Here is a 20,430-nt window from a genome sequence, read left to right as displayed (position 1 = left end):
ATTGGCAATAGTGGGAATCTTTCGGGGGGGGGCAACACTTCATCAACAAGGGTACCTGCATAATGAACATCTGTATACCTAACCCTGAATTGTACCCCACATCTTTAAAATTAAAAATTAAAAATAAATAAATAAAAATAATAATAATTTTTTTAAATTAGCTGGCATGGCAGCACATGCCTGTAGTCCCAGCTACTTGGAAGGCTAAGGTTGAAGAATCACCAGAGCCCAGGAAGTTGAGGCTGTGGTAGCCATGACCATGTCCTACTGCACTCCAGCCTGGGCAACAGAGTAAGACTCCAACTCAAAAAAAAAAAAATTGCTGTCATGATTATTTATTAACTTCCTAGATCCTCTTACAGAATCTTTTATAGACATAATTATATTGAATTTAAGTCTCTTTTGAGTAACTAGCCTTCTTGTGATACTTGATGTGGCCTAGATTAAAGTCACCAGTGATGCTAGTGGCTGCTTGAACATCAACATAAATTCAGCAACTCTAAAGGGACTGAAATTGCCTATAGGTTCAATACAGAGAAATTACTCTGAAACTTTAAGACAGCAAAGTCATATCACATTCAGAAAAGAATTAAGCATTCTATAAACATGCTAACCTTTTTAAAGAATCTGTTCATGTTGGAAGATTAATTAGCTTTTATTTCAGTTAATTATTTTAAATGTCACTCTAGTTATTAATGGTTAGCTTTTTTCTTTAGAAATTAAAGGTGTTAATCAGTCTAATTAAAAACAGAATGGTTCTTTCAGATTATTTTTTATTCTATCTTCTTGCTAAAGAGAAAAGTAGTCTTGCAAATCAGGGAATGACAGAATGAGAAGAAGCCTTAGACAATACCTATTCAACACGAGGGAAATGGGCCCAAAGATAGTGGGACTTGCCAGAAGTCACCAAACCCAGTAATGTACAATCTCGCACAGAGCTTTTCTTGAACTCTTGGCCTTAAGAAATCCTCCCACCTTAGGTTCCCAAAAGGCCAACATTACAGGCATGGTGCTCTGCGCCCAGCCAAGCACAAGGGTTTTCTGACACCCAGAGTCCAATGCTCTTTGCATCAACCAAGCTGCTTCAACATGCCTCTTTCTCCTTCAACTAGCAGCAATAATCTCACCCTTGTTTGTTTTCTCACCTTTGCTTTGTGCAGCAAAATTTTAAACAGAGGGAATTTAAACAAACACGTTTCTAAACACAAGAGACCAAAAGTCAGCTTCACCTTATATTACAATCTAAAAAATGGAAATGGGTTGGTATCATTACCCCTTTTCCCTTATCTTATTCAATATGAAGGATTCAAGGTGGCTTTTCCAAATAGCCATTAGCACAGTATTTACACTGGGTATCTTTCACAGTTACATTTAATTTTAGAATGTTTATGGAAATCCCATGCTTTCTTATGAAGTGTTGAGAGCAAAGAGCACACCAGCACTGCCATTAGGGACACAGAGAAGATGGCTGGTCACGTTTAATGCTCTGGGTCAAGAATAATTTTCCTTAAGGATTAGAGTAGATTTCAAGAACAACATAATAATTTAATTTTTGAAGCCCATTCTGCCTTTGACTGTAAGCCTTCACCTTCCTTAGCCTTGTTTTATATTAAAAGGGGATCCCCATAACCTCGATTCCCCTGACCACTATACAGAAGCCTTCCTTCTGATAAGCCCTGGTCCATAAGGTAATAGAATGTACATCGATTAATATAGATCTCTTGCTTATCCCAGAAGTCACTCACATGAGGAGATACATAAACCTTTTTCCTGTGGAGTATTTTTGCTACCCCAACAACAAATGGAAAACAATGCCTAGACTCAATTCTAAGACAAGACCTTCTTCCCCTAAAGATTTGTTAAGCTTTTGGCATCAATTACCAATGAAAGAAAACACTCAAATATTTGTAGAATATGGCAAAAAGACTATGAAGAATTAAGAATACACTTCTGAATACTGAATAATAAGCTAAAAATGAAATCAATCTTTTTTTCTTTTTTCTTGTTTCTTTTTTAGTCAGGGTCTCACTCTGTTGCCCAGGCTGGAGTGCAGTGACATGATCACAGCTCACTGCAGCCTAAACTCCTGGGCTCAAGCAATCCTCCTACCTCAGCCACCCAAGTAGTTTGGACTACAGGTGCACACCACCACACCCAGCTAATTTACAAAAAAAAACAAAAACTTTTTTTTTTGGTTAGAGATGAGGTCTCACCATGTTGCACAGTGATCCTCCTACCTCCACTTCCCAAAGTGCCAGATTATAGGCATGACCCACTGCATCCAGTCTAAAGCAATCTTATTTTAAGAAAGAAGCAATCTCATCCTTAAACCACAGCAAAGATAAGAGACATAGCAAAAAAAGAGATGGTAGTTGGAGAAATGAGCTGAGTGGGGATGTACAAAGCCATTGTATTATTAGCAGCCCACATCAACTACAGCTCCTAAAATGTCAATGAGGGTCACAAAGCTGAAAGGCCCAAGTTAAAATCTGGTTCCTTCTTCTCCTCATCATGACCCAAAAGCTTCCTAACAAAACTGAGCACCAGGAATGTTACTGATATTCAAGGAGTTTGGAAGGATTTCTCTCCAAGGTCAAGATGGAGTCAGAGAATCAATAACCATGTCAGGACAATATTGGCTGAGTATCCTCAGTTATACACAAGACTCACCTTCCGCAGCATGTCATTCTGCTCTACATTGTTGATCTTGCCAGGGCTGATTTCTCCTTTCAGGGTGTATTCGAAGAACTTCCCACTGACATTCACTAATAAGGTGCTGAAGGCCCTGTCTTCCTGAGTGCAGCTGAGTGACTTGTCATGGCCACTGGTGGCAGGGGTACCATACCTCAGGATCACCCCAACGATGAGCCCTGAAACAGAGTGGAAAAAACCCCATCAGGCCTGAGGAAGTATAGAGAGACTATGGAAAAAATAACAGTTGATTTTCAACAACTAAGAAATGCAGAAGTAATGTCAGAAACTAGGTATAAGGTGTATATTTAGGGGCAAGTGCACAGTCCTTCAGGGTTGAAAGGGGTAAGTATCCATCTGTTCTGATCTAATCTAAGTCCCTCAGACACTCAGAATGACAAGGCGGAACAGAGTATCTTTGATGGTTATTATGGTACCCTGAGCACTTTTAACACTTGATCGTGTCTCATTTATCAGACTTTTGGTGGAGGAAGATGAGATGAATGCAGTGAAGCTTTTTCTGCCCAGAACAGCACAAAGCAGAACTGCTGAGCTCTTTGATTTCCCCCAACATATTTCCCTCAAGCCAGCAAGGACCAAGTCACTGGAATTTCTAGTTGCTATAAATGTAATCTGCTTTGCCACACATCAGAGGAAGGGGAGGGGGCAAAAAAAATTATTTTGCTTAGGTCATTTCAAGCACTAGTTATCGTGGAGAAGATAATTACACCCCTTGGGAAGCTAAACACTGCACTGTAAATTTGAGCAGTCATGATTCAGGGGCTGGAGAACTGGCTTCTTGGGGCTGTGGCTATGATACAACTAAGATAATCAATCAGCTGCAAGTCTTTAAGTCTCGTTGCCTTCTTAGTAGGGCTTTCCCATTAAGGAAAAATAAAAGCAGCAAAATTGTGTACAAGCATTCAACTCCGTGAATTAGGAAGGAGTGCTGCTCCCCTGGTCCTGGACATGAGTCAGACATGCCCAAGTAAAAGTGAGTGAAATGTGAAAAAAAAAAGGAATAAATGACTAACAGATACTTTCTACAATTCTCTTAGCAGGAAAATTTCAGACTTCTATCTAAATTCAGTTCTTTGCCAGCAATATTAAAAGAATAATAAAATGCTCCTCCATCTCATTTTTCCATTAATGGAGAAAGTTACATGAGAAAGAGAAAGAACAATGTTCACTATATTCTGTGTATAATGCTCTATAATGTCTCATCACCAAGACATAAGAATTCACAAGACATTGTTGAGTAGCAAATAATATAGAAAATCTAGAAAAATGTTGTTCTTTAAGCCAAAATCTATGTCTGTGTTGCATTATTATTATCATTATTAAAGACTTGTATTAACAAATATTTGCAATGTGTTGACTTTTGTAAAAAAAAAAATTGGGTTGTAAAGTTTTATTACAAATTAAAAATGAAGTTCTTAATAACCTTAATGTGACCAGATATGAAACAATTTTAAAACCTTTAAAAGTATATGAGAAAAACTAGACAGTAAAAAAAAAAAGTTTGTCACTGACAAAAAGAGATGTTTTTAGGGAAAAATAATAAAAACTCCATAATTCAGATGGTTCTAGTTATCTGGTAAATGAACAAAAAGCAAGCACTTAAGGGCCTATCTTTTGTTCAGGTATTATAGCTGGAATTTATATTCGTTTCCTCCTGTCAGATGGCAAAGCAGATAACAGTAGACATGGTTGGCCGGCATTTACTCAGACCTGCCCTGCTCAGCCTTGGTAGTGGGCTTCCCAGCTGTCAATCCCTTCGCCATCTTGTGGTTCAAGGTATTCTGGGTATCTGTGCTGGTAACTCAGGGTGTGAGGTAACTATATTGAGGTGGCTGCTGGTCTTGGGTCCTATTGCCTTGGTTTTCCTGCACCTCTTCATTACTGGCTAGGTAAGAAGGGGTCCTGGAAACTCATGGTTTATAATCCCAATACATAATGTGTTTCACTGGTCTACTTGTTCTCTTGCACCCTGGTTATCAGCACCCTCCATCACTTCTTGCACAGAAGGGTTGGAACACTCTGGTCAACACCCACAGGGTCTCTGCACAGAGCAAGGTGGGAGACATTGCCTATGCGCTGTTGGGTGTGATGCTGAGGGGAACTCTACAATTCCTTTCTTCCATTCTCACTGTTCTACTAATTCTGCTGGTGACCCTATGGAAGACTCTGATGATGCCAATAATATCTATAATGGTTACGATTTAGTGCGTGGCACTAGAACTTCACCAGGGCCTGCAACCTTTGCTGCCTATATACACATTTCTCCTTCAAACTCCATAGATTCTCTATTCCCTGTATGCCAAGGTGCTTCCTGGGGGTTTTCTTCTTTACGACCATCTGGTATACAAATACATTTTGTTTGGTTTCATTCCTGTGAATGAAACCATATCTATTTCTTACATTGATCCATTTCACTGTTCCCAAACTCCCTGCAGTAACCTTCTTGTCCCATCAATGGGCCACCACTCCCTCTGTCTCTGCTGTGGTGTCATGCTGGGTGTCTCAGCACTGCTGCTCATGGCTGCAGTCACAGACTAGGGCTGGCTGTGGCAGTGGCACCTTCTCCCTGGGTGTGTTGGTAACAAGGCAGCTGGTGGCAATGAGGCTGCTCAGGGATCTTGGGGGCCCACTCTCCACTCCAGATGGAACTCTGTGATGCTGTTTAATCTCATTTCGTTCCCTTAACAACCTGGAAAATTACCTGGTTAGGCGGTTATTTTCTGACAAGTTTTACATGACAAGGACCACTCCATAGCCTTTCAACACTCATCATAATACAGGACGATCTGCAGCATCTGGAGAGGGCTGCCTGTCACACAATCTTACTTAAACATCTTCATCAGGAAACCAAAATAAGTCATTTATGGAGAGTCTGTTTTTCTCCTAAATCAAAATCTGCTTCATGTAACTCACTGTTTCTTGACTTTATTAACTTCATTATTAGCAGAGCTAACGGAAAGACTAAACCATACCAGCACAGGGTCTTCACAGTAAATATCACTCTAACAAAAGAGGTTTATATTTGCAGACAGATTCCTTAATTACAGGAAATGCTCCCAAACTCATTCCCAGTTATCATCACTACCATATCTAGAATCGTTATCAGATGATGAATATTGTTTTTTAAAGTTATAAAACCTTTCCCGAAACAGTGAAGATGACGATGCTGTCCCATTCTTGTTAAAACCTGGCAACACAAAACACCACAGGAATTGGTAATTTTGACCAAGCCACAGGGTACACTACTAATTCAAGGTAGAGTTTGAATAACCCTCAAACATTTTAGATTCACATTTATTACCACTGAATTTCATGGCATAATAATATTAAATTCACATTTGGCATTTTCTGTTTGAAGAAAGAATAGGATATTAGGACTGCAGAGGGGCATTTTGATGCAAAAATGATTAAGACTTAGAGAAAACATGAATAGCATATTTTCATCTGCTGGATCTGGAAGATAGCCTCTAATAAGGAATTGTGAAGAGGTCATAACTACAAGGAATTAAAACACACATTAGATTTTTTTGAAAGTTCAGTATTCACACACACACACATAAAACGATGAGAGCAAGAGGCACTAATGGGTTGACCCCATCAACAGCATAGTATTTTAGACTACAAAAAGAAATAACCTATTATATATGTGGGCCAGAAAAAATAGCAAATATGACTTCAGCTGGTGAAGAGAAAATCACTGATTTCATAGGTATATGACTAATATCAGGAAATAACTCAGTTTTGAACTTTTACAGAAAGTAAATATAGATGAAATCCCTTTGACATTAGATGTAGCTTAAAACAAGATGGTGAACTCCAAAGATGCAAAAATTCAAGACTGTTTCAACTTGTGGGTATGAAAAAAATTCATTCACAACTGTATTAGTATGTTGTGCTAATGATATACAATTGTCAATGTTTCTAATTTTTAAAAGAAAGACATAACAAAAAAAATTCCTATATATGTATGTCCCCATCCAAAACTTGGCAATATGATGAACAAGGTGGGTTCAAAAACCCAATGGGTCAGTAAAAAAACCAACCTCCATTAGTATGGTGCCAGTTTCCTTTCTGTGACTAAAGTTATTGGGAGGACAGCTGAACAAGTGGACATGGTGAGGTGTAATTCTAGACAACCATCCATCAGCTGCAATATTTAAATGTCTATGTTAATAAGCCTTTGTTAAGGACGAGGGGAACAGGTGTGTGGGTGCACTGTTCTCAGTGAGACTTCACCTTCTATTATGTACACTACTGAGGGGAGGTGATTGCCTGATCAGTTTGGCCACTGCTGTAGAGTTGTTTACACCACAGTAAGGGCTGTTCTGAGTTCTGAAGCTTCATATGTACTTCTGAGAAAAGAAAGCACCTCATTTCACATCCAGTTATGCAATGTTTGAAGATAGTGGTAACTACTTCTAATTCAATAAATGAAGAGGATCCAATGGACTCTAGCAGTAACAATGACTTTTCAGGTTTGGGAGTCATTCATGAATGGTACAACCTTTCCAATACTGTTTTCTACTTGTTCTCTTACTTATTATGCAGTGACACTATTCATTAATATGTTAGTTTCAAGGAGAATTCATTCAAAATATTTTTGTTCCTTGTTTTGAATGTGAAGTAAAACACGTTTAAAAAACAATTTTATTGAGGCATAATTTATATACCATAGAATCCATCTATTTTAAGTGCACAATTCAATGATATTTAGTAGATTCACAGAGCTGTGCAATCATCACCACAATGTGATTTTGGAACACTTCCATTTGCATCCACTCCCTGTTTCCTACTCCCATCTTCAGGCAATTACTGATCTACATTTTGTCTGTAGAGAGTTGCCTTTTCTGGACATTTCATATAAATGGTATCAGATAATATGTGGCATTTTGTGTCTGGCTTCTTTCACTTAGCATATTTTCAAGGTTTTGTCCACGTTGGAGGCATATATCAGTACTTCATGACTTTTTATTGTTGAATAGTATTCCATTGTATAGAAATACCATATTTTGTTTATACATTCACTAGTTGATGAACATTTGGGTTGTTTCCCCTTTTTTGTTACTGGAATAATTCAGCTATGAACATTCATGTACAAGTCTATGTGGACGAGTTTTCATTTCTCTAGGACAGATTTCTCTAGAGTGGAACTGCTGTGTATTAGGTAAATCTACATTTACTATTTTAGAAAATCAGTGACTCATGTCTATAATTCCAACATTGTGGAAGACCAAGGAAAGAAGATGACTTAAGGCTAGGAGTTCAAGACCAGCCTGGACGACAAAACAAAACTCTGTCTCTGCACAAAATAAACAAGTGGCCAATGTGGTAGCATGTGTCTGTAGTCCCAGCTACTTGACAGGCTGAAGCAGGAGGATCACTTGAGTCCAGGAGGTCAAGACTACAGTAAGCTATGATCACACCACTACACTGCAGCCTGCACCACAGTGGGAGACCCTGTCTTTTTAAAAGCAAAACAAAATAAAGCAAAAACTGCCAAACTGTTTTCCATTTGGGAAACTATATATCATTTTATATTCCCACAAGCAACATTTGAGAGCTAGAGTTTGTTTACATGGACAACAGCAATTGTTACTGTCTTATGAGTATGCCTGTTTTAAAGAGTGTTAAGTGGTATCTCATGGTAGTTTTATTTTGCACTTCCCTAATGCTTAAAGATGCTAAGTATCTTTTTAATGTGCTTATGGGCCATTGTATATCTTCTTTGGTGAAATGTCTATTCATTCAAGTCTTTTGCAGTGCTTTAAATCAGGTTATCTTATTGAATTGTAGGAGATCTTTATATACTCTGCATACAAGTCCCTTATTGATAGTATTATTTGAAGATATTTTCCTCAAATCTATGATTTATTTTTTCTTTTCTTTTTTTAAAAGTTCTTTGATGCTCCCTTTAAATTTTTTAAACTTTTTTATTGTCAGTCATTAAAATTGATTTATTTCTTTTGGTGTATACTTCTGTGGGTTTTAACATACATATAGATTCATATAAATATCACTACAACAAGAATACCAAGCAGTTCCAGCACTCTCCCAAAACTCCCCCATACTATCCTTTTACAGTTACACTTTCACCCTATCTATAACCCCAGCAACTACTGATTTGTTTTCCATTACTAAAGTTTTGTCTTTTCAAGAAGGTTAAAAAAAATGGAAACATACAGTACATAATCTCTTGAGACTGGCTTCTCTCACTCAGCATATTGCCCTGGAAGTTCATCCAAGTAGTGTGTGAATTAACAATTCATCCCTTTTTACTGCTGTGTTGTGCTCTATTGAGCCAAAGTTTATCTACTCACCTACTGAAAGACATTTGGCTTGCTTCTAGCTTTTGGCTATCACAAATAAAGCTGCCATGAACAAACATGAACAGGTTTTTACATGAACATGTTTTCATTTCTCTAGGGTAAATACCCAGAGAAGGATTGCTCAGTCATACAGTAAGTGTATATCTAACTTTATATGAAACTGCAAGCCATTTCCCAGAGTAACTATAACATTTTGCAACACCCTCCTCCCCACAACAGCAATGTATGAGAGTTCCAACTGCTCCACATCCAAATCAACATTTGATATTGCCAGTATCTCTGATTTAAGCTATTTTAATAGGTATGTAGTGACATTTCATCATGCTTTTAATTGGAATTCCCTAGTGGCTAGTGATTTTGCATATCTTTTCATGTGCTTACTGGTCATCCTAATATCCTCTTTGGAGAAGTGTTTTCAAGTCTTTTGCCCATTTTAAAAAATGGGTTATTTTCTTATGATTACATTTTGAACGTTCTTTATATATTTTAGGTACACGTCCTTTTTCAGATATATGATTTCCAAATACTTTCTCCTAGACTGTGGTTGTCCCTTTAGTCTTTTGACATTGTCTTCGGCAGGGCAAAATTTTAAAATTCTGATGAAATCTGATTTATCAATTTTATTTTATTGCTTGGGGTTTGGGTGTCATATCTAAGAAATGCTTGCCTAATCCAAAGTTATGTAAAAACAAACAACATTTAGATCTTTAACACAACTTGACTTAATTTTGTGTAAGGTGTCAAGTTAAGGCCCAAATTAATCTTTTTGCATGTGATGCTGGTGTTGAAGTACCATTTGTTGAAAAAAACGATCTCTTGTCCAGTGAATTCACTTGATACCTTTGTTGAAAATCAATGACCATAAACAAAATGTTTTTTTCTGGAGCTGGTGGGAGAAATGGGAGCTGCAATCCAATCCACCTGCCAGGATAAGTCTTCTTACAGCATGGATCTGGTGGGCATAACACCAGTCTTAAAAAGTCACAGACATCTACTGTTCTTACTGAGATTCAGTAGATTTTCTTTAATAAATGCTCCTCAATTTATTGTTTGACCTTTAGTCAATTTACAGAAACTTTAGATTATTTTTGACAATTTTGTATAGTTTTATTGCTGTGCTTTGGGAAGAAGATTCGTTGTATTGTCATACAGCCATTCCTTGAGTCCTGTCATGAAGTATCCACTCTTACTACATGCAGGAGCATGAATAAATTCCTGCATGCTTGTTATTTTGCTGTTTTATACCTTTTTTCCCCCACTGAAGATGTTTGTTTTTACATGTTGTAGCAAATTAATTCTAATGCATCATTTGTACTTTTATACCAATTTTTGCTGATATAGTTATTTTGTCTGGTAGTAACTAAGGAGCACAACAGAAAAGAATTTGGTAGATTCAGTGGGAGAAGACCTGGGTAGGTAACTTCACTTTCCACTTAGCTACAATCCAGAGCAAGATACCTCTCCACTGCTCCTTTCTAAAACTGGGCTGTTGTAAGAATTCAGCTAGAATGCGCATATGTCAAAACCCTTTATATATTACCAAATGCTGCACAAATGCTACTTTTTATGAGTCCTTTAGAAGCAGTTATTTTTTCTGTGCATTATCTCTTGCTATAAAAATAGTACATATTGGTTTTCTCTGTAAGACCTTCTGGGAAAAAAAAATAGTACATGTTGGGGGACTGGGATTAGGAAGACATGTGATGTGTAGGCTGAAGCAAAACAGAAAAAAATATATCTAGAAAATAAACAGAACTCCCTATCATTTAAGTTGTCCAGTCCAGTAAAGGAACAGGATACCATAACTTCCTTATTCCCCTCTAGCAGTTTTCTAAGTGCCAGTAAAATGAGCATTGGCCAGAGGAAAATTTTTAGAATAGGAATAATTCTCCTTGTATAAATGCTTATTATATTTTATAAGATTCTTCCATATATTTACCAAAATACATAATAACAGTCAGTAATAAAACAACAGTCATATGTATAATCTTGTGGCACTATAAACTGGTAAACAGGCCAAAAAGTAAGCAACCTTACTATATCAGTTTTCCCAAAATAAATGAAGGATTGTTCTCTAATAAGAATTAAAAGACTGCAAGGAAGGAAAGTTTTATGAGACCAGCAATCTCACTGTTAAATATTTCCATTAAAATGGGAAATAAGTATCTGCCATATAATGGGCTTAACTTGAAGTAAGAAATACAAACTACTGATTTTATTGCTTAATTTCTTCAATGCATTTAGGGATCTTAAATTCAGGTGAACTGCACTGTATTTTGAAGAATGATTTTTCGGAATTGCTTGAGATTTAACGTTGGCACTGAACCATCCCAGAGTTAGATCTGAAACCCACCACAATGGTCATGGGTCCTATCTGCTTGTCCAAGGAAAAGCCCTCCTCAGTGTTTCCTATATACCTAAGGTAAGTCTGTGGTTGCCCCACACTCATTTTATCCAGATCTCATACCATTAGTAAATGCCACAGTTGGAAGGGACAAAAGAAGTCCAATTACCCATCACATTTATAAAACACTCTGTCCAATAGCAGATCATACACTGTGGTTTTCAGAGTCATCTGGGGAACCCGTTAAAGTACAGGTACTTAGGGTCTCTCTTGCAGCTTCTAAACCTGAAGGTATAGGGAGTGAGTGAGGGATCTGTATTTGAAGTTCCACACCTGATTCCAATGCACACTTAGAAATGAGAACTACTGGTCTCCAAGCTTCTCACCATGGTATTATACAACCCTTGCTTAAACACAACCACTACCTTCCAGGCCTGTCCATTTTCAGCAGGATTACTCTGGCTCTTTAAACAGAATCAAACTTTGTCTCCCTGTAACTTCTGCCCAATGGCTTACAGACTATTTATTGTCATTGAGAAGTGATTCTTCTCCAAGTTTTGGATTCCCATGTCACCAGAATTTTCTAAATGCTAGTTATATGAGTAAATGCAAGTTGTACAATTACTCATTCTGTGAAAAATAAATGATCAAAATGTAAGACGTATGCACTGAAAATTACAAAACACTGTTGAAGAAAATGAAATGATCCAATTAAATAGATTTCCCATATTCATAAATTGGAAGACTCAATATAGTTAACATGACAGTTGTCCCCAAAGTGATCTATAGAATCAATGCAATTCCTATTAAAATTCCAGCAGATTTTTTTTTGCAGAAATCGACAAGTTAAACCTAAAATGTAAATGGAAGTTCAAAAGTTCCAAAAGATCACAAACTACCTTGAAAAAGAATAACTAAGTTAGATGACTTTCACTTCCTGATTTCAAACCTCACTACAAAGATAGTGTGATAGTTATATGAGGATGAAAATATAGATCAATGGAGCAGAACTGAGTTCAAAAGTAAAGCATTATATTTATAATCAATTGATTTCCTATAAAGACGGTAACCCTCATACATTGTTGGTAGGAATGTACAATTCTGCAGCCACTTTGGAAAACTGTTTTCAGTTTTTTCAAAAGTTAAAAATAAACTTACTTCACAACTCAGCAATTGCACTCCTAGGTATATACCCTAGACTAGAAATAAAAACAGATGTCTACACAAAGACTTACACACAAATGTTCATAGCAGCATGAATATTCATAATAGCCAAAAATGGAAACAACTCAAATGTCCATCAACCAATAAATGAATAAGCAAAATGTAGTATATCCATACAGCAGAAAAAGGAATGAACTACTGTTACATGCTACAACATGGATGAACCTAAAAGATATTATGCTAAGTATATATGCACAGTGAAAAAACCAGTCACAAAAAAAATCCCATTTTTGTATAATTCTATTTCCTATGAAGTGTCTAGGACAGGCATATCTATAGAGATGGAAAGTATATTAGTGATGACCAGGGGCTAGGGCCTGAGGAATCCTACTGTAATAATAAAAATGATCTGAAACTGCATTATGGTCATGGTGGCACAACTTCATGATTTTATTGAAATTCATAAAATTGCATACATTAAAAAGTGTATTTTTATTCCCCACACTTTGGGAGGCCAAGGTGAGAGGATTGCCTGAGTCCGGGGGTTCAAGATCAGCCTAGGCAACTTGGTAAGATCTCCTCTCTACAATAAATCAAAAAATAAACAGGGCATGGTAGCTCATGCCTATAGTTCTAGCTACTTGGAAGGTTGAGGTGGAAGGCTCGCCTAAACCCAGCAGACCGAGGCTGTAGTGGACGTGAGTGTGCCACTGTACTCTAACCTGGGTGACAAAGTGAGATTCCAACTCAAAAAAAAAAAAAAAAAAAGAGTACATTTTTATTATATGTAAACTATATCAATCATTTGGGGCAGGAACAGTGGCTTACACCTGTAATCCCAGCACTTTAGAAAGCTGAGGCAGGAAGATTGCTTGAGTCCAGGAGTTCAAGACCAGCCTGGGCAGCGTAGCAAGAGGTCATTTCTACAAAAAAATTTTTTAAATAGCCAGGCATGGCGGCATGTGCCTGTAGTCCCTGCTACTCAGGAGGCTAAGGTGAGAGGACTGCCTGGGCCCAGGAGGTTGAGGCGCAGTGAGCTGTGACCATGCTACTGCACTCCAGCCTGGGCAACAGAGTGAGATCCCCTACTCAAACAAATAAACAAAGAAAGTTGTTTTTAAAAAAGAACACCAGTATAAACATTTGTCAAAATTAATCAAATGTACACTTTAAATGGCTGCCATTTATTAATTTTTTTTAAAAAATTAAATTAGATTTGTATACCTAACCCTGAATTGTATCCCACATCTTTAAAACAAAAAAAAAATTTTTTTAATTAAGTTTAGTTTCTGCATGCCTTGCTGGCTTTCCTTCCTGAATAATTTAGTTCAAAGTCTTTATGTGGAACCAAGCAAGGTAGGCATCCTTGCAGGGAGGCAGTGGCAGAGTAGCAGGAGCAGCCCAGCACCAGTTGCTGGACCCTGAGTAGGATGACGAAGGCATCTGTGTTGCTTGTTGTAGAATGTATATACTGGTGGGGAAAAAAAGACCAAAAAAAATGCCATAGTCATCAGATCCAGCAGTTTTTTTCTTGCCATTTTGCAGTCCATCCATCCCTCACTTCAGATAACCACTGATCTGCTTTCTGTCACTATAGATTAATTTGTTTTCTTAATTTTATATAAATGGAATTATACAGTATGCATTCTTTTGTCTACCTTCTTCCAATTCTATGATTTTGAAATTCATTCATGTTGCTGTGTATATCAATAGTTCATTCTTTTAGTTGCTGAGTATCATTCCATTATATGAATACACCACAATCTGTTTATCTATTCACCTGCTGATGGACACTTGTTTCCAGTCTTTGACTACTGTGAACTAGGCTGATACACCCATTCTTGTATAAGACGCTTCAAAGAAGACATACAAATGGCCAACAGGTATATAAAAAGATGCTCAACATCACTCGTCATTAGGAAAATGTAAATCAAAACCATAATGAGATATAATCTCGTACCTCTTAGAATAGCTATTATTAAAAAAAATCAAAAGATAACTGATGGTGGGGATGTGGAAAAAGGGAACCCCGTGTATTGTTGGTGGGAATGTAAACTAGCATAGTCATTATGGAAATCAGTATAGAAGTTACTCAAAAGAATTCATGTGATCCAACAGTCCCCCTTCTGGGCTTATATCCAAAGAAATAAAATCATTATCCCAAATAAATATCTGCACCCTTATGTTCATTGCAGCATTATTCACGGTAGCCAAGATATTGAAACAACCTAAGTGCCAACAGATAAATAAAGAAAATTTTTAAATGTAAAAAAATAAATAAATAAAATAAATAAAAAAGAACAAATGAGAGGATGAACCTAGAGAACACATCTGCAATCCCTTCCAGTGCTAGTGTTCCACATTCTTCCATTAAGGGTTTCTCAAAGTGAGAACTGAACTGATATAAGACCAGTAGAGTGTATATTTTGTACTGTAAGGGTTACAAGGAGAAATATGTGCCAGCAGGTAATACATGAAACACAAATCTAAATCCTTCAGGACCCTGAAAGAAACAAAAAGGAACATATGCATGACTCCTAGGAAATGACAGCAGGTTAACTCCATTTAAATGTAGTTTACTATTTTTTTTCCAATGGGAAACACAGTCTAAGTGTCACTTCCTCACAGAGACCCTCCCTGACTCCCTAGATTAGGTTAGGTTCCAAGGGTTTATACTCTCACTACACTGTGTGCTTTCTCTCTCATAAACACACCACATTTTGTTATAAGCATTTGTATAGTTTGTCTGCCTAGCTGGTCCAACTGGTAGATCCATGGGAGGCAGGAGGAGGGGGACAGATCTGTTGAATTGCCTTCTGTATCCCTAGCACATGTATCCTGGCACACTAGGTATTCAAAAAATATTTGCTGACTGGCAATCAGATACAGGCTCAATTACACTCAAACATATGCATTAACAGTTTCTGCAGTAAAATATATAACAAGAGTTGGTATCACAGGTTTGACATGAGGAAACATTTCTGACTAGAAAAGTTTCTTTGAATCTCTTTAAAATAAAGAAAATGTCACCTGGACAATAAACCTAAAGTATTCTTAAAGCACAGGTGTCCTTAAATGAAAATTCACCCACTTCCAACTCCCTGGAGGAAAAAGTACAACTTTAGCATTATAATACATGAAAGCTTCCACCAACCAAGTGCTTAGGGCAACCATAAAATAAACCAACAATTCTATACTGTGAAAATGATCAGTTATCACAGCCCAAGTTTTGCTTACTTAACATAGCTCATGATCATTGTTTTCTTCCTTCCTTCCTTCCTTCCTTCCTTCCTTCCTTCCTTCCTTCCTTCCTTCCTTCCATCCTTTCTTTATTTATATATTGATGAGTTAATATTTTTTATTCATTCATTCAAAAAATATTTAGGTACCCACTATGTGCCAGGCCCTGTGGTAGAAACTAGGCATATGGTAGTGCCTATGTATTCTGCCCTCATGGAGTTTACAATCTGAAAGAGATTAATAGTTTAAAATTTTGGTAGCAAATAGAGTAACACTAATTAGACCCCTCAAGTTCCACCAATATGGCTGTCCACGCATATTCTTATATGCTTTTAAAATAAAATTCACAGATATGTTTGAGCAGAAAATAATGGGAGTTCAGCACATTCCTGGATTAGGTCTAAGGACCTTTCAAATTATAGCATCAGCTTTCTGTTTTAAATCAGGTGAATGAATATGTATTTGTTTCTGCCTCATACTCTGACATTTGCTAAAATTAAGGGCAGTATGCCTGTGGCTTAGTCACCACTTAACACATTTTAATTGCTGTTTTGTGTATTTCTCCTTCAATTAACACAATCAAATTCAAATCAGTTGCCTAAGGACTAGACTACAAAGGTTACTACAGCAGATCACTACATGCTTTTTCTGACCTGTTTGTCACTCTTTTTAAAGGCCCAGGCCAAGATTTTCATCTAAATATCAGCTATGCTTTGATATAAATCAGTCTTTCCTCTGAGCCTCTGCCTGGAATTCTCTTCCCACTCTCTCCTTCCTAACCGTCTTCACTGAGTCAACTCTTAACCATCCTATAAGTCAAAATGCGGAATTCACTTGGAAGAGGGTCTTCACCAGAACCCAACCATGCTGGAAACTTGATCTGGGACTTCCAACCTCCAAAACTGTGAGAAAATAAACTTCTCTTGATTAAACCATCCAAGTCATCAAGATGGCTAATATATTATCTTTTTGGGAAATTGTATGTGGTTGCTCTAGACCATCAACAATATCCCCATAGCTAACTCAGACCTTCCAACTAATTAAACATTTCTTTAACAGATGAGTTAAGGTACCACTGCTCTAACACAGGGTTCCTAACCCTTACTCCAGAGATGTTTTTGTTTTTCCTTCTTCCCCAACACCATCACAATAAGTTTTCTTGATCTTCTAAAGGAGACTTTCACCATATGACTTCCAGGCATGAACTGTACTTTTATGGAAAGTATTATCCTAAGAAATTAACCAAAAAACTACCATACTTTTGTTCTCCATAATCAAAACTGATAGGGACAGATGAACGATTCATTTTTACTAATGCTTTTAAAACACCACATACTCTAGGAGATGTTGAAAATGTGTTGTATTTAGAAATTCTGTTACCAGCATACAATATACAACTTTTTACTTGGATAATTAACAATTCTAAAAAAAGAGAGATAAAGATTTAAATTCAAATTAATTATTATATATACTTGTAAGATTACTAATAAGAAGATTATAAAACATCCCTTTAAAAAAACCTTATGAAATATATCACAAAAAGGACTAGACAGTACAGATAAGAAGCAAAGTATTTTATAATTGGGAATAATACATGGGGGTTCAAAGGTACTGGCAACTTTCTGTTTCTTAAGCTGGACAGTAAGTATAGAGGTATTTATTTCATTTTTTCCTGTACATAAATTATGTATTTTTATATGTAATATATTTTGCAAGAATATAAGAGGATAAGAATGGTCTACCAGACATCTATGTGTCCACCACTCAGCTTAAGCAATAGCACATTACCAAGAGACCTGAGCACTCTGTATCCTATCACAATCAAGCTCCTCGCTTCTCCCATCCCATCCCTCAGACATCACTGTCTGAATTTGAGGTTTATTATGTCCTTAGAGTATTACTGCAGATATATGTTGTTTAATTTTGCATATCTTTGTATTATATATGGTACGAATTATTCTGTAACTTGCCTTATTTCTCCCCACAATACATTTCTCCCCATATAGACATATGACTTAGTTCATGCAACCTCACTGCCGTGTAGTTCAGCATGTGGATATATTTTCCTTCTGTCTCTCTATGGCACTTTCTGGATAATTTCTCACTTCAGTTCTTTATTCTACCTACTGAGTTTGTAATTTCAATGACTATTTTTCACTTCTTGAATTCGATTTGGTTCTTTCCCCAATATGCCTGACTTTCAGTTTGTTAACAGAATCTGAATTAAGAGTTTAATATTTTGACCACCCTCAGCTCCGCACTCTACAGGTACTGCTCACTTATTCCAATCTGCTTCATGGGACAGAACAACACATTATTAAAAATTGCCTAAACCTTTTCAGTGAACATTGGTTGAGTGATGACCAAGGGGAACCAGTTAAATAAACTGTGGTCCACTCACATAACAGAGCCTATGGTCATTATATTAAAAAGAATACAGCAACTCTACATCCTATGCATTAAGTTGAAAAAAGCAAGATGCAAAACAAGTTGCAAAGTATGCTACCTTTTGTGTGGGAGACAAAAAATAAAATCTATCTCAGTTTTGTAACATATCAAAACTCTTTGGAAAAGGAGTACTCACAAGAAAGTGTAACCATGGCTGTCTCTAAGGAGAGGACTTGTGTGGCTGGGAGTCAGAGGAAAGACAGGAATTCATTTTTACTGTTGAACCATTTGTATTTTATAACGTGTGATATATATTTCCTATTAAAAATAAAAATGATAGCAAGATACTAAAGTTAGCTATGTCATTCCCTACCTCTCTACTCTGTCAGGTATTTCTCCTAGTCCCTACCTTCCCTCCCCTATCTACTGGATCACCCTGCAGGATTCGGCTGAAACATCACCACCTTTGTCACAAAGTCAACCACTCCTTTCCCTGTGCTATCATTGCCCACACAACTGTTACCATGTGTCCTTCCCATGAGACTATAAGACCCTATGAACCCAGCACAATATCTGGAACATGGTCATCACGCAATAAATGTTTGCTGAAGGAATGAAATAATGAATATCAAAAACTGCAATTAACCACAAATAACATTAACAGATTACACACACATGAAGTGTCAGTTCCCTAAATTATGAACATAATGCTTTTTCCCCCTGTCCCAGTTTTGACAGGCAACAAAACAGTATCTGGAAAGACTAGAGTTTTGTGTTTTATTGCAATTTCCTGAGTCATGAAATTGGTGTCTGGGAAGTAGCCAAAGTCAATGACCAGAATCATCATTAATGACACAACAAGAAATGCTTCATCTTATATACCCAACAAAAAAATTCTTTATTTGTTTACAAAGGCAGAATTTAACGTAATTACACACTGGTTTTTAACTCAGCCCAGCTCAAAATGATATAATATTTAATAGGCTACTTGATAAAACTATTTTAAAACAGAACACAGGATGGAGTAGAATAGAATAGAAAATCTGTTGTTCATCCTCCTAAGAGTTGCACCCAACAGGTAGACCCTGCATTCCACAGAGGAAAGCTCTGGGTTGAGTGCTGAGAAGTAGAGCTGGCCAGGAGATAGCACCTGCCCTCCTAACCACCCCCCCCCGACACACACACACCTGTCCTGCTTACAAACACATAAACACACAACTGACAATAAAGTCAGCTAGGCTGTAACAAGTGCTGCCAAACAGAAGCATACAGAGGTGACACTGTGGGGAACAGAATGAATAAGTTTTTCAGGTGAAAAAGTAGTTGAGGAAAACGTCACAGAAAAGGTGGCTTCTCAGTTGGACCTTTCAAGATGAATCTGACTTGTGCAGAGGATGAAGAAGAGGCATGAACTACATTTCAGAGAAAGCCCTCAGCATGAGATGTGAAAGTGAACATTAGATACAGTGGCATGGCTGGAGCTAGCCTGTGCCAGGGAGAAATGGGTAGGAGGGAGACTAAGTGTCAAAAAGTGAGACTGGCGCAAGGAAGAGCCATCCCTTTAAGCCAAGCTCATGAGATGAGACTTTATCACAAAGGAAACAGAAGCCACAAAGACTTCTGGGCTAAGAAGGGGTATAGTCAGGCCTAACTTTTAGAAGATACCATACATAGCAGCAGTACAGAGAATTAACTGTAGGAAAAAGAGGTTCCACGTACAAAAGTTTTACCAAGCTTTCCTAAAAGCATCATACCTTCCAGGGGAAAAAAATTAAAATCATTCCTCTAATTAAGAAAATCCCTACATTTCTGGCTCACGCAAACAGATCCCAGAATGCTCTGTGAAAAGTTACCCACTCAAACCTACTGATTAAGAGAGGTTGATGAGACACAGAGATATATCAATCAAACATTATTGGAGAGCCCTTATTTAGATCTTAATTCAAACTTTAAAAAAAAGTCAGCCAGGCTCGGTGGCTCAGCCTGTAATCCCGCGCCTTTGGGAGGCTGAGGTGAGTGGATTGCCTGAGCCCGTGGGTTCGAGACCCGCCTGGGCAGGCAAGACCTCATCTCTGCAATAAATCAAACAAATTAGCCAGGCGTGGTAGCATAAGCCTGTAGTTCCAGTTACTAGGAAGGCTGAGGCGGAAGGATCGCCAGAGCCCAGCAGGTTGAGGCTGTGGTGGCCGGGAGTGGCCACTGCACTCGTCTGGGCGACAGTGAGACTCCAACTCAGAAAAAAAAAAAAAAAAAAGT

General features: G+C 37.4%; 1 protein-coding gene across 4 annotated transcripts in view; it reads right to left on the bottom strand.

Annotated features, from left to right (window-relative positions):
- SLC9A7 (solute carrier family 9 member A7) overlaps positions 1-20,430 on the bottom strand; it is a 160,282-nt gene that overhangs the window by 88,669 nt on the left and 51,183 nt on the right. For 3 of the 4 annotated variants that reach the window (XM_008060088.2, XM_021713380.1, XM_008060089.2), the window contains exon 2: positions 2,671-2,870. In XM_008060088.2, the coding sequence (XP_008058279.1) occupies positions 2,671-2,870 (200 nt within the window). The remainder of the gene's footprint in view (positions 1-2,670; positions 2,871-20,430) is intronic. The other variant, XM_021713381.1, reaches the window with a different exon arrangement.

The sequence above is a fragment of the Carlito syrichta genome, unplaced genomic scaffold, assembly GCF_000164805.1.
Source record: "Carlito syrichta isolate Samal-C Ts95f unplaced genomic scaffold, Tarsius_syrichta-2.0.1 Scaffold304513, whole genome shotgun sequence".
Classification (NCBI taxonomy): Eukaryota; Metazoa; Chordata; class Mammalia; order Primates; family Tarsiidae; genus Carlito; species Carlito syrichta.
Note: the sequence above shows the minus strand (reverse complement) of the source record. Positions and strands in the feature narration are given on the sequence as shown.